General features: G+C 42.3%; 1 protein-coding gene across 2 annotated transcripts in view; it reads left to right on the forward strand.

Moving 5' to 3' along the window:
• setd3 (SET domain containing 3, actin histidine methyltransferase) overlaps window positions 1-18,897 on the forward strand; it is a 158,398-nt gene that overhangs the window by 123,813 nt on the left and 15,688 nt on the right. For both annotated transcript variants that reach the window (XM_072274308.1, XM_072274318.1), the window contains exons 9-11: window positions 1,647-1,721; window positions 5,982-6,148; window positions 16,446-16,531. In XM_072274308.1, coding sequence (XP_072130409.1) covers window positions 1,647-1,721; window positions 5,982-6,148; window positions 16,446-16,531 — 328 coding nt within the window. The remainder of the gene's footprint in view (window positions 1-1,646; window positions 1,722-5,981; window positions 6,149-16,445; window positions 16,532-18,897) is intronic.

An 18,897-nucleotide genomic window follows, 5' to 3' on the forward strand; every position in this document is an offset into this window, starting at 1 on the left:
CTTCCAGATACAGGTGTATTTTTACTACAGTCAACTGATACACCTTGACTGCACACAGGTAATCTCCATTAAACTAATTATGTGACTTCTAAAACCAATTACCTGCACCAGTGACGATCTGCTGTGTCATATTAAAGGAAGTGAATACTTATGCAATCAATTATTTTGTGTTTTACATTTGTAATTTATTTAGATCACTTTGTAGAGATCTGTTTTCACCTTGACACCAAAGAGTCTTTTTCTGTTGATCAGTGTCAAAAAAAGCTAAATTAAATCTACTGTGAATCAATGTTGTAAAACAGTAAAACATGCAAACTTCCAAGGGGGTGAATACTTATTATAGGTACTTTAATATTCAATAATTATGTTAATTAAGTTGTGCAGAAATAGAAACAATAAAGTAGTGAGGTAGTATTCATGGGTTCAGTGTCCGTTCAGAAGTCTGATGGCGGAGTGGAAGAAGCTGTTCCTCAAACATTGAGTGTATGTCTTCAGACTTCTGTACCTCCTTCCTGATGGTAGCTATGAGAACAAGAAATGACCTGAGTGATAGGGGTCATTAATGATTGACGCCGCCTTTCTGAGGCACCGCTCCTTGAAGGTCGATAAACTGTCATTTGTTTTTGCCTCATGATATACGGAATAAGACATATTTCCTCTCTGATAGAGTGGATGTGCAGAGGATGTTTCCATTAGTGGCAGAGTCCACGATCAGAGGGCATAGCCTCAGAATACAAAGACATTCCTTCAGAACAGAGAAGAGGGGGAATTACTTTAGCCTCAGGGAGTTAAATCTGTAGAATTCATTGTCAAAGATGGTTGTGGAGGCCAAGTCATTATACTTAACGCCCGAGGTTTACAGGTTCGAGATCAGTTTGTTCATTCAGTAATGTGCTGTGTCGTATGATGTAGGTGACCATGATTATTCTTGGCAAATCTTTCTACAAAAGCAGTTTGTCGTTCTTCTGGATAGTGTCCTTACAGGACTGGCAACCCCAGCCATTATCAGTACTCTTCAGAGATTGTCTCCCTGGTGTCAGTGGTCCCATAACCAGGACCTGTGAAGTGCACCAGCTGCTCCCACGACCATCCACCACCTTCTCCCATGGCCTCACATGACCCTGATTGTAGGTGAGGGGGTGCGGCTAAGCAGGCACTACACCTTGTCCAAGGGGACCTGCAGGTTAGAGGCCTTACACCTCTCCACCCTTCTAGGTTAGTAAGGTCATCAAAGGTTAGGGGGAAACATTTTTTTTTTGCAAACTTCTTGCTCATCAATCTTTGGGTGTAGTTTTTCATTGATTCCATTGTATTTCTTTGTTCTACTGTGAATGCCTGCAAGAAAATAAATCTCAGGGTAGTATATGGTGATATGTATGTATTCTGATGATAAACTTACTTTGAACTTTGAGAAGGCAGAAGAATGGGGTTGAAAGGGAAAATTAATCGGACATGATGAAATAGTGGAACAGACTTGATGGACTGAATGGCCTAATTCTGCTGCCGTGTCTTCTGGCCATCTGCTGTTTTACACACACAGGTCACTTTATCCGTATCCTAAATTATTTTAAAAAAACTTCGGAGATTCCTGTTTTCTGTGCTACTTCTGTATACACCCTCTTTACGTTCAGCTCTTCCCTTTGTAGATCACAACTGGATACAACTTAGAGGATGACAGATGTGAATGTGTGGCTCTACAGGATTACAAAGCTGAAGACCAGGTAAGGAAGAAAATTATAGGTTTCATATTTCTCAAGGGATTTGTAAAGAAAGCCGCATTAACATCATTCCATTATAGTAATGGTACTTGTAGGCAAGGATAAAAAAACTTGTGTTTTCTACAGAAATGGCACTCGCTGCAGAGAAGTTGAGAATCTGCTTTTTCTGGAATGAATTTATTTAAATCTAAATTCTAGACAAATAGGACAACGAGACTGGGGATGTGGGGGAAAAAATAACGACCAGTTTTGAGGGTTTAAATGCTAACCCTCACCTTTGTCAATGCTTGTGCTTCATTTCGCACACTGTTTGTTGCCTGACGGTGTTACTGTTTCAGTAGGATTTTCCACAGTTTTTACACATTGTCTAAAAACGTATCAAGCTTGGGTTAAGATGAAAGTCTTGTGAAAGTGCTGTCAGCTCATGATGAGCCCAGACTCTTCATATAAGTTATTGAAGTCACAAAGTGAAAATTCAGGAGGATAGCATGGAAAAGTTCCCGATCAAACTTGCTGCAGCTTGGGTTCAGACCTATGTACCTTACTAGCTTAAAGAATACAGGAGAATACTAGTGAAAATTGTCTTTGGGGTTGTTTGTTGAACATTTAAGCTAAGTGCATTGGAGTGCATTGGCATAAAGTGTGAACAGTGCCTGCTCTATATGGCCAAGTACCACCCTGTTTAGCTAATCAATGAAAAATGTATATGAACTGGTTTGGATCTTGTTGACCACACTTCCAGTGTAAAGACACTGAGCAATTTTTTATTTTTATTATCCTTCTATGTACACTTATACTCCAACTAAAATACTCTATTAAGTACGTGGATAAGAGGGGTGTAGAGACCTGTAGTCCAGGTGCAAGATGATGAAACTAGGCAGAATAACAGTTTGGCACAGACTAGATGGACCGAATGGCATGTTTCTGTACTGCAGTGTACTTGTGTATAATAATTTTAAAAAGGTGGGAACTTGTTTCAAATTTTAAAAGATCATATGCAAAATTTAATAATGCAGGTTTGTGTAAAGTCTTGAACAAAGTAATCTTGATGCGTACTTGGATCAGAAAGGTTTACAGGAATGTGGGCCAATCATGGGCATGTGGTTCTGGCTTAAACAGGAATCTGAGTTGCCATACTCAAGTTGGGCCGAAGCACCTGTTTTTGTTCTGTACTACTGTATGACTCTATCATTTTAAAAGATCTCAAGGCACTGAACAGCAATATTATAAAACAAAACGACAAATATTAGTACCAATGATCAAAATTTGGTTGTTAAAAAGCACCTTTTTAGGAATGAAAAGTCACTGAGCAGAGGTTGATGGGTTCTTGGTTAGTCAGGGTGTCAAATGTTACCGAGAGAAGGCTGGAGAATGGGGTTGAGAGGGATAATAAATCAGCCATGATGGAAAGGCAGAGCAGACTCAAGTGGCTTTATTCTGCTCCCATGTCTTAAGGAAAAGGTAGAAAAGGTGTGAGGTCTAAGGAGCCAATTCTGGACCTTAAAGGCTCAACAGATGAAACCATGATTACCAGTAATACTTCGTAAAGGTAGTTACAAACCTTTTGTGGTTTTGAGATCTTCCAAACCACTTACACCCAGTAAGGTACTTTAAAAATGTTGTTGCTGCAGTGATATAGGAGATGTGACAGTTAATTTTTATGCAGCTGTGAAATAAATTAACCAAATCATCGATTTTTGATAAGAGATGATTATTGGTCAGAACGGAAACAAAAAAGTTCCCATTCTCCTCTCTACGGTCAGATGGGCCTCAGTTTAAAAGTCGCAATCAGCATGAGTCACCTTGGATAAATAGTTCAGTCTGTGTTGCTCTCAGCACAAGGGATAAAGTCTTCGCCTCCAGAGACCAACAGGAAGTCATGAGATAATTTACTTAGAGCCATCAAGCTGGCAAAACGGCAACACAAGGACAAAATCCAGTCACGACTCTGCGACAATGACACTCGCAGCGTATGGCAAGGACTACGCACCATCACGGGCTTCAGGAGGAGACGCAGCAGCACAGCCAACGTTGCCACCTCGCTCACGGAGAAGCTGAATGTTTTTTACGCTTGATTTGACATTGATAGGACTGAACCCCCGAGGAGAGCTGCCGACAAGACTGCATCTTGGTCATCTCTGAGGCTGAGATATGTAGAACATTCCAATGTGTCAACAACCACAAGGCAGTGGGGCTAGCCGGCATCCCACGGCACGTCCTTAAAGTGTTTGCTGAACAGCTGGCTGGTGTGTTGGACAATTTTAATCTCTCCCTCTCCCAGTGTGTAGTGCCCACCTGTTTCAAATCATCCATTATTGTCCCTGTACCTAAGAGCATTAAGATAGCACACTCTGTCACACTCGCCTCAATTATAAGCAAATGCTTTGAGAGATTAGTTAAAGACTACATCTGCAGTATGCTGCCACCCACACTGGACCCCCTACAATTTGCCTATCAATGGAACTGGTCTGCCAATGATGCCACAGCCGCAGCACTACACTCCATCTTCAGTCACCTGGAGAAGAGTGATGCATAGTTAGAATGCTGTTCCTGGACTACATTAATTCCCTCCAGTCTTGACAGGAAGCTCAGAGACCTTGGCCTGCACCCCACCTTGTGCTGCTGGATCCTAGACTTCCCATCAGATCATCGAAGGTGGTAAGGATGGGCTCCCTCACCTCTACCTGTCTGTCCCTCAACAGAGGTGCCCTCCAGGATTGTGCTCTGATTCCCCTTCTCTACTCCCGTTACACCCACGACTCTGCTGCCACACACAGCTCCAATCTGCTGATCAAATTCTCAGATGACACTACTTTGATCGGCCTTATTTCTAGCAGTAATAAGATAGCCTACAGAGGAGAGGTTGACAGCCTGACACAGTGGTGCCAGGATAACAACCTCTCCCTCAATGTCCAAAAATCAAGAGAGCTGATTGTGGATGACAGAAGGAATGGAGACAGGCTCACCCCGATCAACATCAATGAGTCTGCCGTTTTGCAGGGTGAGTAGTTTCAAGTTCCTCGGTATACACATCACCGATGATCTCACCTGGACTGTACGCACTGGCTTTGTGGCAAAAAAAAAAGCACAGCAGCGTCCCTTCCACCTCAGGCGACTGAAGAAGTTCTGCCTGGGCCCCCAGATCCTCAAGACCTTCTACAGGGACACCATTGAGAGTATGCTGACGGGCTCTATCACCACCTGGTACAGGAACTGCACCAGCCTTGATATCAGGGCACTGCAGAAACTGGTATGGACATTTGTGGATGTGAACTTCCCTCCATTGAGGATATTTATGCAGGTGCAGAAAGAAGGCATGAAAGATCATCAGGGACACCAGTCACCCCAACCATAAACTGTTTCAGCTGCTTCTGTCTGGCAAACGGTATCACAGCATTAAAACCAGGACCAAAAGGCTATGGAACAGCTTCTTTCTACAAGTCATTAGACTTTTGAATTCATATGTCTGTACACTGTGACAGAGTCATAACACAAAGATTTTTGCTCCCTCACGTTGTGGTATGGATGTAAGATTTAAGTAAATTCTAAATGATGGATCAAAACTTTATTAGTATATTCCTGAAATATCAACCTGGATGACAATGTAAAATTTTTTAGGATTAAAGGTGCTAAGGAGCTAGACTAAGGAGTTAGACTATTGAAGTATAAGGCACCATTGTTGGTTTATAGTTAGCACAACTCTATTAGAAATCGGGGCATCAAGGTTTGGTTTTTGGTTCTAGCACCATCTGTAAGGAGTTTGCATGTTCCTCCCCATGACTGTGTGGGTTTCCCACGGGTTCTCTGGTTTTCTCCAAAGATGTACCAGTTAATAAGTTAATTGGTCATTGTAACTTTGTCCTGTGATTTGGCTAGGATTAATTTAGTGGGTTGCTGGGCGGTGCAGTGTAGTATTTTAGTTCATTCCTACAATTGCCTTGTTTGCTCATTCTGTTTCAAGTGATTTTTCATTGTACAGTTCAAACAATAAGAACATTTCACTCTTGTACCTCTGCACTTTGTTAGTTATTTACGATAAGTTTTCTTTTTAGGGCTCCCTGTAAAAAGGAGTTGAAAATAGAATAAGCCCTGAATCCTTTTTGGAAAATGTATTTGCAAGTTAAGCCAAGGCTGCTAAAAACTCTTATTCAAAGAGGAGACTTGCTGTCTGAGCACTAGGATCTGAGACTTGGAGTTGCATGGCTACAGTAATTTGCCAAATAGTCTGCACTCAACTCACACAGAAAATACTCAATTTTTCAGATCTACATTTTCTATGGGACTCGATCCAATGCTGAATTTGTGATACACAATGGATTTTTCTTCAATAATAACTCTCACGATAGAGTGAAGATAAAACTGGGAGTAAGTAAAAGTGACCGACTCTATGCAATGAAAGCAGAAGTTCTGGCACGTGCTGGTATTCCAACGTAAGTACCCTATAACGGGGTTCTTTCCCTTTCTCATCATTCTGTTATTTTTGTGTTTGTTGCTGTATTCATTGTTGTATTTACCATTTATTATCAAGTATGTTGTTTATTCTCTGACTGGCACTAAAGCAAGGAATTTCAGAACACCTTGATGGAAGTGACAATAAACTGTCCTGATTTGCTGTCACCGTCCTGGCCTGCTCACACAAACAGGCCTTTTGGCCCAATGAGCCTGCTCCAAACAAAAATCAATTGACACTTCTCCAAATTAACTTAGCTGAATAAACGCTATGGTAGCCTAGTGGTTGGCACAACACTATTACAGCTCAGGGTGTGGGAGCTCAGTTCTGCCACTGTCCATAAGGAGTTCGCACGTCCTCCGACCGTGACTGCATGGATTTGCTCCGGGTATTCCGGTTTCCTCCCACAGTCTGAAGACGTACCAGTCAATAGGTTAATTAGTCATTGCAAATTGTCCTGTGATTAGGCTAGGGTTACATAGGTGGGTTTCTGGATGGTGCAGCTCGTTGGGCCAGAAGGGCCTGTTCTGTACTGTATCCCTAAATAAAATAAAATAAATTAAGTAATCCCACGTTCCCATCAACTGCTCTCAGATTCTACTCACTACCTAGGCACCAGTTCTCTTCCCTGAGAGTATATTGCTTTATAAGTAATATACTTATTACTCAATAATAAGTATACCGCTTTGTTTACTGTTGTGGGAGATAACCTCCTGGGGGATGCCACGGAGACCGGCTTACTGGCACTGAGCATGGGTCTGTGCTGCAGAAAAGAAAAGGGAGAAGAGGGGAGCAGTAGTGATAGGGGATTCAATAATCAGGGGAGCAGACAGGAGATGCTGTGGATGTGAACGGGACGCCCCGAATGATATGTTGCCTGCCTCTCAGGTCAGGACGCTTCAGATCGCATCCACAACATCTTGGAGAGAGAGGGAGAACAGCCAGATGTCTTGGTACATATTGGTACCTATGACTTAGGAAGGAAGAGCAAAAAGGTTCTGAAAAGGGAAATTAGAGTGCTAGGCAGAAAGCTGGGTAGCAGGACCTCCCAGATAGTAATTTCTGGATTGCTACCTGTGCCATGTGCCAGTGAGGGTAGAAATAGGATGATTTGGCAAATTAATGTGTGGCTGAGAAACTGGTGCAGGGGGCAGGGCTTCAGGTTCTTGGGTCATTGGAATCTCTTGTGGAGGAGGTATGACCTGTTCAAATGTGATGGGTTGTACCTGAAACCAAGGGGAACGAATATTCTTGCGGGCAGATTTGTTAGAGCTGTTGGGGAGGGTTTAAAATAATATAGCAGGGGTAGGAACCGGAGTGAAGGGACACAGGATAGGACAGATGGCAAAAAAGCAAAGAGAGCATGCAGTCAGACTGTCGGGAAGGGCAGGCAGATAATAGGACATAATTACAGCCAGCAGGGTGAGTATCAGTGCATTAGGAATGCCGAATCAAACAGGATAGCAAATGCAGCATTCAGTGTTATATCTCAATGCATGGAGTATAAGAAATAAGGTGGATGATCTTGTTGCACTAGTACAGATTGTCAGGTATAATGTTGTGGCCTTCACTGCATTGTGGCTGAAGGATGGTTGTATTTGGGAGCTGAATGTCCAAGGTTACACGATGCATCAGAGGGATAAAAAGGTTGACAGAGAGGGTGGCGTGGCTCTGCTAATAAAGAATGGTATCATATTAGTAGAAAGATGTGATATAGGATTAGAAGATGTTGAATTCTTGTAGGCTGAGTTAAGAAACTACAAGGGTAAAAGGACCTTGATGGCAGTTATATACAGGCCTCCCAACATTAGCTGCGACGTGGACCATAGATTACATCAGGAAATAGAAAAGGCCTGTCAAACGGGCAATGTTATGATCGTCATGGAGAATTTCAACTTGCAGGCCGACTGGGAAAATCAAGTTGAAAATAGACCCCAAGAGAGTGAGTTTGTTGAATGAGAGCAGCTTGTTGTTGAGCCTACTAGAGGATCAGCTAACTGGATTGGGTAGTATGTAATGAACTGGAAGCTTAAGGTAAAAGAACCCTTAGGAACCAGTGATCACAATATGATTGTGTTCAACTTGAAATTTGATAGGGAGAAAGTAAAGTCTGATGTAGCAGTATTTCAGTGGAGCATAGGAAATTACAGTGGTATGAGAGAGGAGTCGGCCAAAGTAAATTGGAAGGAGATGCTGGCAGGAATGTCAGCAGAGCAGCAATGGCGGGAGTTTCTGGGAAAAATGAGAACGTGCAGGATAGATGTATTCCAAAAACAAAGAAATACTCAAATGGCGAAATAGTCAACCGTGGCTGGCAAGGGAAATCAAAGCTAATGTAAAAGCAAAAGAGAGACCATACAACAAAGCAAAAATTATTGGGAAGACAGAGGATTAGGAAGCTTTTTAAACCCTACAGAGAGCAATTAAAAGAATCATTAGGAGGAAAAAGATGAAATGAAAGCAAACTAGCAAACAATATCAAAGTGGATAGTAAAAGCTTTTTTAGGTATGTAAAAAAAAAAAGCGAGATAGAGTGGATATAGGACTGCTAGAAAATGAAGCTGGAGAAATAATAATGGGGACCAAGGAAATGGCAGATGAGCTAAATGGGTATTTTCATCAGTCTTCACTGTGGAAGACACTAGCAGTGTGCCAGCTGTTAAAGGGTGTGAGGGAAAAGAAGTGAGTGCATTTACTGTTGCAAGGGAGAAGGTGCTCAAAAAGCTGAAAGGCCTAAGGGTACATAAGTCACCCGGACCAGATGAACTGCACCCTAGGGTTCTGAAAGAAGTAGCGGTAGAGATTGTGGAGGCATTAGTAATGATCTTTGAAAAATCATTGGACTGTGGCACAGTGCCAGAGGACTGGAAAATTGCAAATGTCATTCCACTTAGGATGCTGCCTGGTTTAGAAAGTATGCATTATGATCAGAGATTAAGGGAGCTAGGGCTTTACTCTTTGGAGAGAAGGAGGATGAGAGGAGACATGATAGAGGTGTACAAGATAATAAGAGGAATAGATAGAGTGGATAGCCAGCGCCTCTTCCCCAGGGTACCACTGCTCAATACAAGAGGACATGGCTTTAAGGTAAGGGGTGGGAAGTTCAAGGGGGATATTAGAGGAAGGTTTTTTACTCAGAGAGTGGTTGGTGCGTGGAATGCACTGCCTGAGTCAGTGGTGGAGGCAGATACACTGGTGAAGTTTAAGAGACTACTAGACAGGTATATGGAGGAACTTAAGGTGGGGGCTTATAAGGGAGGCAGGGTTTGAGGGTCGGCACAACATTGTGGGCCGAAGGGCCTGTACTGTGCTATACTATTCTATGTTCTATGTTAAAGAAAGGAGGAAGACAGCAGAAAGGAAATTATAGACCAGTTAGCCTGAGCTCAGTGGTGGGAAGATGTTGGAGTCGATTGTTAAGGATGAGGTGATGGAGTACTTAGTGATACATGACAAGATAGGACAAAGTCAGAATAGTTTTCTTAAAGGGAAAATCTTACCTGATGAACCTGCTGGAATTCTTTGAGGAGATTACATGTAGGATAGATAAAGGGGATGCAGTGATGTTGATAATTTGGACTTTCTGAAGGCCTTTGACAAGGTGCCACACATGAGGCTGCTTACCAAGTTAAGAGCCTATGGAATTACAGGGAAGTTTCTAGCATAGTTAGAGCATTGATCGGAGGCAGCGAGTGGGAATAAAAAGGATCGTTTTCTGGTTGGCTGCAGGTGTTTAGTGGTGTTCCGCAGGGGTTGGTGTTGGGACCACTTCTTTCTATGCTGTATATCAATGATTTAGATGATGGAATAGATGGCTTTATTGCCAAGTTTGCAGATGATATGAAGATTGGTAGAGGGGCAAGTAGTGTTGAGGAAACAGGTAGGCTACAGAAGGATATAGAGAATAGCAAGAGAGTGGCAAATGAAATACACTGTAGGAAAATGCATGGCCATGCACTTTGGTATTAGAAATAAATGTGCCAACTATTTTCTAAACAGGGAGAAAATCCAAACAATCTGAGATGCAAAGGGACTTCGGAGTCCTTCTGCAGAACACCCTAAAAGTTAGCTGGCAGTAGAGTCGGTGGTGAGGACGGCAAATGCCATGTTGGCATTCATTTCAAGAGTCTAGAATATAAGAGCAGGGATGTGATGCTGAGGCTTATAAGCCGCTGGTGAGGCCTCACCTTGAGTATTTTGAACAGTTTTGGGCTCCTCATCTAAGAAAAGATGTGCTGGTATTGGAGAAGGTTCAGAGGAGGTTCACATGGATGATTCCAGTAATGAAAGGGTTATCATACAAGGGATATTTGATAGCTCTGGGTCTGTACTCGCTGAAATTTTGAAGGATGAGGGGGATCTCACTGAAACCTTTTGAATGCTGAAAGGCCCAAGCAGAGCAGATGTGGAAAGGATGTTTCCCATGGTGCAGTGTCTAGGACAAGAGGACACAGCCTCAGGATAGAGGGGCGTCCACTTAAAACAGAGGTGTGAAGGAATTTTTATAGCCAGAGGGTGGTAAATTTGTGGAATTTATGCACAGGCAGCTGCAGTGGCCAGACTTGATGTGCCAAATGGTCTAATTCTGCTCCTATGTCTTATGGTCTTTTGGTTTTCCACTTTGGAAGGAAAGATGGAAGATCAGATTATTAGTTAAATGGTAAAAGAAGGCAAATGGAATGTTGGCCTTCATTGCTAGAGGGATTGAATTTAAGCCCAGGGAGATTATGCTGCAACTGTGTAGGGTATTAATGGGGCCGCATTTGGAGTACTGCGTGCAGTTCTGGTCTCCTTACTTACGGAAGGATATACTGGCTTTGGAGGTTGTGCAGAGGATTTTCACCAGGTTGATTCCAGAGATGAGGGAGTTAGACTATGAGGAGATGTTGAGTCACCTGGGACTGTACTCGCTGGAATTCCGAAAGATGAGAGGAGATCTTGTAGAAACATATAAATTGATGAAAGGGATAGAAAAGATAGAGGCAGGCAGCTTCCACGGGTAGGTGGGAATAGAACTATAAGGGATATAGCCTCAAGAGTTGGGGAGTAAATTTAGGATGGAGGTGAGGAGGAAATGCTTTTCCGAAAGAGTTGTGAATCTCTGGAATTCTCTGCCCAATGAAGCAGTGGAGGATACCTTAGTAAATATACTTGAAACAAGGTTGGATAGATTTTTGCATAGTAGGGGAATTAAGGGTTATGAGGAAAAGGCAGGTGATGAGTCCACGGACAGATCAGCCATGATATTGAATGGCAGAACAGGCTCGACGGGCCTGCTGGCCGACTCCTGCTCCTATATCTTATGTTCTTACGTACTTCACGTTGGTCAGCCAACCAACAGACCTGTACGTCTCTGGGATGTGAGAGGAAACTGGAGCATCTGTAGGAAACCCAGGGAGAACGTGCAAACTCAGCAGAGTCAGCAACTGAGGATTGAGCCCGTGTCTCTGGCAGTGTGAGGCAGAGGCAGTACCAGAGCCCCAACTAGTCCCTCCACCAGCACCTGCATTTGGTTGGGTGAACTTCCCTCCAATTCCACTCATTGTCTCTGGACACTGAGAGCACTCGCCTATCAACTCCTCGGACAAGAGTTTCTATTTGTATGGTGACTTATAAAGGATTTCACAATTAAATCAAATAGTGCAAATTTAGAAAATATACGGTTTCGAGGAATGTTTATTCATGCATTTATTTTTCAGGGATATTTTTGACATTGCCAGCATTTTTTGAGAAAGAAATGGAGGAAGAGAGGTGAAGATGTTTGGGGGTGGGTGTGGATTCCTGAGCTGGAGGTACAACCACGACTTGTGGAGCAATTTACTTTAGTGAAAATCAATAGGACTAAATTAGAGGCTTGTTGGTCTGCAAAGAAGAGAGACTGTAGAGGGTTTGAAAGTAAGTTAAATACTTTACAACTGAGACGTTTGCTATACTGGGATCAAATAAATTCAGAGACACAGGGATTGTAGGTGCTGGAATCTGGGCCAAAATATAAAGTCCTGGAGGAACTTAGTCATGCAGGCAGCGACTGTGGAAGCAGAGGCCTGATGCAAGAGTTTTGACCAAATGATATTTGACCTACTGAGTTCCTCCAGCAGTTTAATTATTACAGCAAACAAATTCAGTTTGTTCTGAAATGTGTATATAATAATATATTTACCTTTTCCATCATTAAAGAAATATCCAGTTATAAATTGTCTAATATACTTCAATGGCATTCACTTTCCAATTTTGCTGGTGAGTTCTGCATCTCCCATGATTTCCTGTCCATTAGTTTTAATCAGTGGAGGCCCATGGGCAATACAGCCACAATTTCTCAAACGGCTGATGATGAGACTTCTGCCAGCAGTAAATTCAAAAGGTCACCATCTTTAATTGTGCTAAATGGGTGGCAACAAATGGGGAATTATGATCTCTGTAAACATGGGATAAGATGTGGCCCACTCATGGGGGAATGGGAAAATAATGTGGTTAAGATGGCATTCAGGATTTCGGCCAAGGTAGGGAAATCAGGTCTCACGGGCATGGTAGTGTAGTGGTTAGCACCACACTTTACAGAGCCAGCGTTAAGAACGTGTCTCAATTCCCTCTGTTGTCAGTAAAGAATTTGTACGTCCTCCCCCTGACTATGTGAGTTTCCTTCCGGTGCTCCAGTTTCCTCCCACATTTCAAAGAGGTGTGGGTTAGGACCAATAAATTATAACCGTGCTATGTTGGTGCCTGAAGTGTAGTGATCCTTGTGGCCTGTCCACTGCACATCTCAGATTGTGTTGGTCGTTGACACAAACAATTCATTTCACTATGTTTCGATGTACATGTGACAAATAAAACTAAACTTTAAAGCTCCTTTGACCACATCTGTAATTTCTGGTTGTTACTTTGCAGGAAGAATCTGATAGCATGAAAGAAGGTGCAGGACTGATCCACAAGGATTAGCTTTGAGGAAAGATTGCCAAAAATGTAATTGTTTGTTGGAGACAAAGGACTGTGAGAGATTTAACTGAAGTATGTAAAACTGAATGTCCTACATATGCTGAATAGGAATGACCCCTTGCAAGGAGGCCAATAGGTTTAAGGTAATTCAGTTCACATTTCCTGAGGTTCCGCAACCAGGAATGTGTTAACTGAGTTTCGCTAACAGCTGCTGGTGTGTTTGCACACACTCATCATGTTCAGAAAGTCTGTGGACAGTTCACATGCCATAACTGGCCAGGATACTGGCTAATAAGTTCTTGATTAGTCAGAGCATCAAAGGTTACATGGTGAAGGCAGGAGAAATGGTGTTGAGAGGGATAATAGATCAGCCACAGTGGAATGGTGGAGCAGACTTGATGGGCCAAATGGCCTAATTCTGCTCTTGTGTCTTTGGTCTGATGGAGAATGAGGAACTCTAATTAGTCTGAGTAGCTGTTTCTCGACTGAGCATGTGTACACCATGAGCAGAGTTAGTGGCTTCTGTGCCATAAATTTCTGATTCAGAGCTAATTTATAACGTTAGGTGAATAGGCTGAATGTACTTCAATTAATTAAAGAGAAACTGGAAGTAAATTGAGGAGCTGAAGACTTTTTCTTTATTTATGTATGTTCTAAATTGATGCACGAAGCTTTGGCATGGTTAATTCAGACTTTCCATGGACTGACAAAGTACATTTTCTACCCACCAAGTATCTGTTTCCCCAAGCTTTAAGTGCAGTCTAGGTTCTTCTGCCGGACAAGGATTGTATTATTTCTGAAACTTCTAGTGAGTTAAATTGATCAGAACAAATTAAATGCTGCATTCACCATAAAGATTCTGTGCTTCTCTGACAGAAGTGTTCATTTTTTACATGCTCTGCCTTTTCATTTTGAGTATGTATCACAACTAATTAAAGTAACAGTTAATAAAGGAAGCAGATATAATGTGTTCTCCAAAATGCTACGTGCTTCAGAACATTTTCTGTGATTCCAAAAGACAGCCTTACAGAGATGAAACTTAACACTGAACTGACCTCATCCTTGCCTGAGTCATATTATTCCTCAGAATAGAGGGGCATCCATTTAGAACTCAGATGAGGAATTGCTTCACCCAGAGAGTGGTGAATCTGCAGAACTCATGGCCACATACGGCTGTAGAGGCCAAGTCATTGGATATACTTAAAGCAGAGGTTGATAGCCTCTTCGTTAGTGAGGGCATCAAAGGTTTCGAAGAGAAGGCAGAAGAATGGGGTGAAAGGGATAATAAAGCAGCTATGGTTGAATGACAAAACAGATTCAATAGGCTGAATGGCTTATGGCCGTATTATTTATGGCATTAATGGGATAAAACATCCTGGTTCCCCTAATATCAAGTTCTGATACCAATTCTGGTTAACTTGAACGTGGGCAGTTTTTCATTTTCCCTCATTTTAATATCTCATTAGGTCCAAAGAAATGTGGAGTTTTCTTTACATAGCAGTACCAGCTGAAGTGGATTTGAGTGATAAAACTGAACTGGTTAAAAACAAGAAGTGCCCCAAAACAAAAAAAATGTCTAGTACAATTTTCTCTGATCACAAATTCACTGTGTAAAATCCTTGACTACCCAAGGTGTTCATAGCTGCTCTCTATGAGAAAGATTTTCCTGTGAATGTCCCAATCTTCCATATGGCTTCTGCCCAGATCAATAAGAAATCATTATACCTAGCATGACGTGTGTCCTATTGCTCTACAATAAAGCCTTAACAACAACTGTTCTCTTTTCACTCCTCACTCACTGATTTAATTAATCTTGGTACTGTATATCCAAGGACATAAAAGAGGCTACAGAAGCCGGAATCCTAATTGGTCCTAATGCAAAGTTTTTACTTGAATCTTCAACAAATTCTTTCCCCCTTTAGATGCTGCTTGACCTGCTGAGTTCCCCCAGCAGATTGTTTATTTCTTGGTTATATTCTACTTCTTGTTAACTGAGTACAGGAATACCACTTACAGCAAACTCAAGCCGTAAGATCTCTCATCGTGTTTCCCAGCTAAAAGAAAGCTGTATTGCACTGCAGGACAAAAGTACCAGGGAGTGCACCGAAAAATCACCAAAAAGGGTAATGATCAGTATTCCTTGGGTTCAGTTCTCACTCTTTCAATTCCCAGAGCAGAACAAACGCACACACTGAAAGCTTAATTACTAGATATCGGCTGCATTAGATTGTACATTAATAATGCAGCCCAACTAGATTACTATCTATTAACTTTAATAGCTGAGTTGAATCGTCCTTTAGTGATGTGCTGTTCTGTCTACTGGTACTTTATTGTGAGTTGCGAGAGTGAAAATCTAACGCCATTACAGGGGAAATGTAATCAGCCTGTGCTCAGATTTGGTGCCATTGTAGAAGCTGATGATGGGACCGGAGTACATCACAAAATTGTTTTCATTTTAAAACCCTGCTCAAGCTCTCAGGTTTTCTTCTGCCGGTCTCTTAAATGTAAACAGTCCCTCAAAAGCTGCACACGCAATATACAGGAGGAACTGAACAGGTCAGGCAGCATCGATGAACAGTCGATGTTTTGGCCCGAGTCCCTTCTTCAGGACTGAAAAGAAAGAGGGACAACAACAATATTAAAAGGTGGGGAGGGGGGTGAGAGGATAGCTGGAAGGTGATAGGTGATGTCAGGTAGATGGGAAAGGTCAATGGCTGGAGAAGAAGGATTCCTATAGGAGAGAAGAGTGGACCATAGAAGAAAGGGAAGGAGGAGGGGACCCAAAGAGAAGTGATAGGTAGGTGAGAAGAGGTAAAAGACCAGAGAGGGGGAGGAAAAATTTCTTTTACTGGAAGAAGAAATTGATATTGATGCCATCTGGTTGGAGGCTACCCAGATTTAATATAAGATGTTGCTCCTCCACCCTGAGGGTGGCCTCAGCTATGCACAATAGGAGGCCATGGACCGACATGTTGGAACTGGAATTAACATGTTTGGCCAATGGGAATTTGCTTTTGGTGGATGGAGCAGAGGTTCTCAATGAAGCGGTTCCCAATTTACGGCAGGTTTCACCAATGTAGTGGAGGCAAAAGATAATTGGCATGTCACAGTCCTAAACTGTGAAATTCAATAAGTAAAACTACAAGGGATGCAGACTCACTTGACACTTTTAAACACCAGGAATGAACTATTTACTTAACTTTGCTTTTAGCTAACATCTTTTTTTAATCAGTTTTCTTCATGTTTGTACTTTATCCCATTGTAAAGCAGATCTGTGTGAAAAGTGCTCTGTAAATAAGTTGTTGTTATTATTATAAACTCTGATATCTCTGTGCTTCCCTCAGGTCCAGTGTATTTGCTCTGCATTGCAGTGAGCCTCCAATCTCAGCCCAGCTGTTGGCTTTCCTCCGGGTGTTTTCCATGACTGAAGGTAAAACCTAACTCCTGTATTGTACGGTTGTGGGTGTGGGTGTGATCGGTGTGGATCTCCCTATGACCAGACCAGTGGAATCATAGAGAAAGCATGGAAGCAGACCACTTGTGTTATCAAGTCTACGCTGAGCACTTAGAAAGCGTGTTTACAACAATCCTATCCTAACCTACTCTTCCCTTATTCTCTCTCTCCCCCCCTCCCCCCCACTCATCCACATTTTACAGATATCTATTACCCTATCCACGTACACTTTTTTTTTGGGTTGTGAGAGGAAACCCGAGCACCTTGAGGAAACCCGTGCAGGCAGCACCTGGAGGTCCAGGTTGACCCTGGTCCTGCGAGGCAGCTCTGTGAGGTGTAACACTATGCCACCCAGTCAGCAGCCAGTAATGCCGTCGTCTTGTTGAGCCCTTGGCTCACAGTAGAGCATAGGCCATTGATGACCTCCCGCTCCTCAATGGTGTGATTGGAGTTCGTCAATGTTTCTGTACAGGGCATTGGCCTATACAGCTTCAACAGCTGGCCAGCCTTACCCATTTCCACCCCTCACGATGGGGACACAGGGCTGGACTTTAGAGGCCGTCAGTAATGGGAAAACTCAAACTGACTCTCTTGAATTACAAGAAAAATCTGAATAAGTTATAATAAATTCTTGAAGTGAGATCATCCGTGAAGCAATTCTTATGATCTACAGCATCAGTGAGGTTTTGAACTTGCTGCTGACAAGTCTTTGTGGACATTGGCCAGCTGTGGATGTATAATGGTGCCCTGGCTCATTTGTGTCTCTTCATCCACATAATTTACTTCAGTCATCAATGACTATCTTTTGCTATTTCTCAGATTTTCCTAAGTAATACTGGGTCAGCAGTAAGGATGGCAAATGCTTTTATTTATTACCTTTACAGTAATTGTTAAAAGGCTACTTTGATTTGTCATTCAGATATATTGAGAACTGCTATTAATATTGTCCTTTTCCCTGTTAGTGTTATCTATTTTTTTCAAGTAAAAGGCTTTAAAAGGATTTGAGTAACCTGCTCTTTATTTATGGGCTGTTTCTTCCCCTCCTTTTGTTCTAATTTTGGATTCCAGCTGTTAGTTGTATCAGACCTTAATGGTGAAGCCTATGTTTGTATTTACTTTCAACAAAGGATGAGCTAGGCAGATGATTCCTCTTACAATAGTTCTGCCCCAAGTGCCTCAAGAGTATTTATCTCAAGGTGCCTACTCTGTGAATCTGCAAATCTGCGAGTCCTTTGGAGGCTGGAAGTGACCTGTCCTGTCGTGGAGAATCATGTATTTGTATGGGTAGGTGGGTGGCAGGGAGGAATGGGGCTTGTTTTGCTGTTCTTTTGTTGTTTGTTGTGATCTGCCAAGTATTGTTGGCATACTATGTTGGTGCCAGAACGTTTAGCAGCACGTGGGGGCAGTCCCTAGCACACCCTGGGAGCAACTGACACATTTTGCTGTATATTTCAATATACTTTCTGCCCATTATGCTGCTGGCATTTAGGGCAGCAATGAAGGTCCTCCATCTCTGGCTGTGTTCAGGACTTCCTTCATCATGTCAGTAGCTTCTTCTCAGTTTTCACTATTGTCAGTCACACAAGTCCTGTGTGGAGACTCAGGAATGCCATCACATTCAGATATGGGATTCTTCATTGACTGGTCAAACAAAATTGTTACGGAAACAACAGCGTTCTTAGCCCTGAGCTGAACCCTCGAACCTGGAGGACCGGTGGACCATTCTTGGTCTGTCCTCTACCCTTTGACCTGTTTGGCATTGGTGACCCTACCAAGAGCCAAAGCATAAAGTCCTGACTCCAGCCAACACAGATGTCTGGGTCATTGAGGCATGTAAGCCTCCAAACTATGACAAGTTTGTGGTCTTCTTGGAGGTTTGATATACATGTGATAAATAAAATGAACTCTGATAATAAACCTCATTTTTCCAAATCTAAAACTGGAAAAATACAGGACAAATGTGAATGATTTCATCTTCAATTCTGTCATTTTCTCTTCAAGTGTCTGTCTGCAGTTGACCAGGTGTGTTAGGTTTACACCATGGCTGCATTCATACTTTGCATTTGTAGCCAGAGATTCACCTCCAATATCTTCCAGTCTCACTTTTCTACTGTTTCCTTTGGACTCTCCCTGAGGACTTTTTTCACCCAACATATTTTCTTATCTGCATTCTTTCCCCTGGTGGCATCACATAAAGTCACGGTGGTTTTCCAAATGTACAATGATGGCTCCAGAAATAACTTTTAGCATTTTTTTGACCTCCCTAATTCCTTCCAAATTGCCGTGCTTTCAACACTGGACTGGGTAAGTAGAAATTTCCCACAAAACATTAGAGACTGATG

The sequence above is a fragment of the Mobula birostris genome, chromosome 1 (assembly GCF_030028105.1).
Source record: "Mobula birostris isolate sMobBir1 chromosome 1, sMobBir1.hap1, whole genome shotgun sequence".
Taxonomy (NCBI): domain Eukaryota; kingdom Metazoa; phylum Chordata; class Chondrichthyes; order Myliobatiformes; family Myliobatidae; genus Mobula; species Mobula birostris.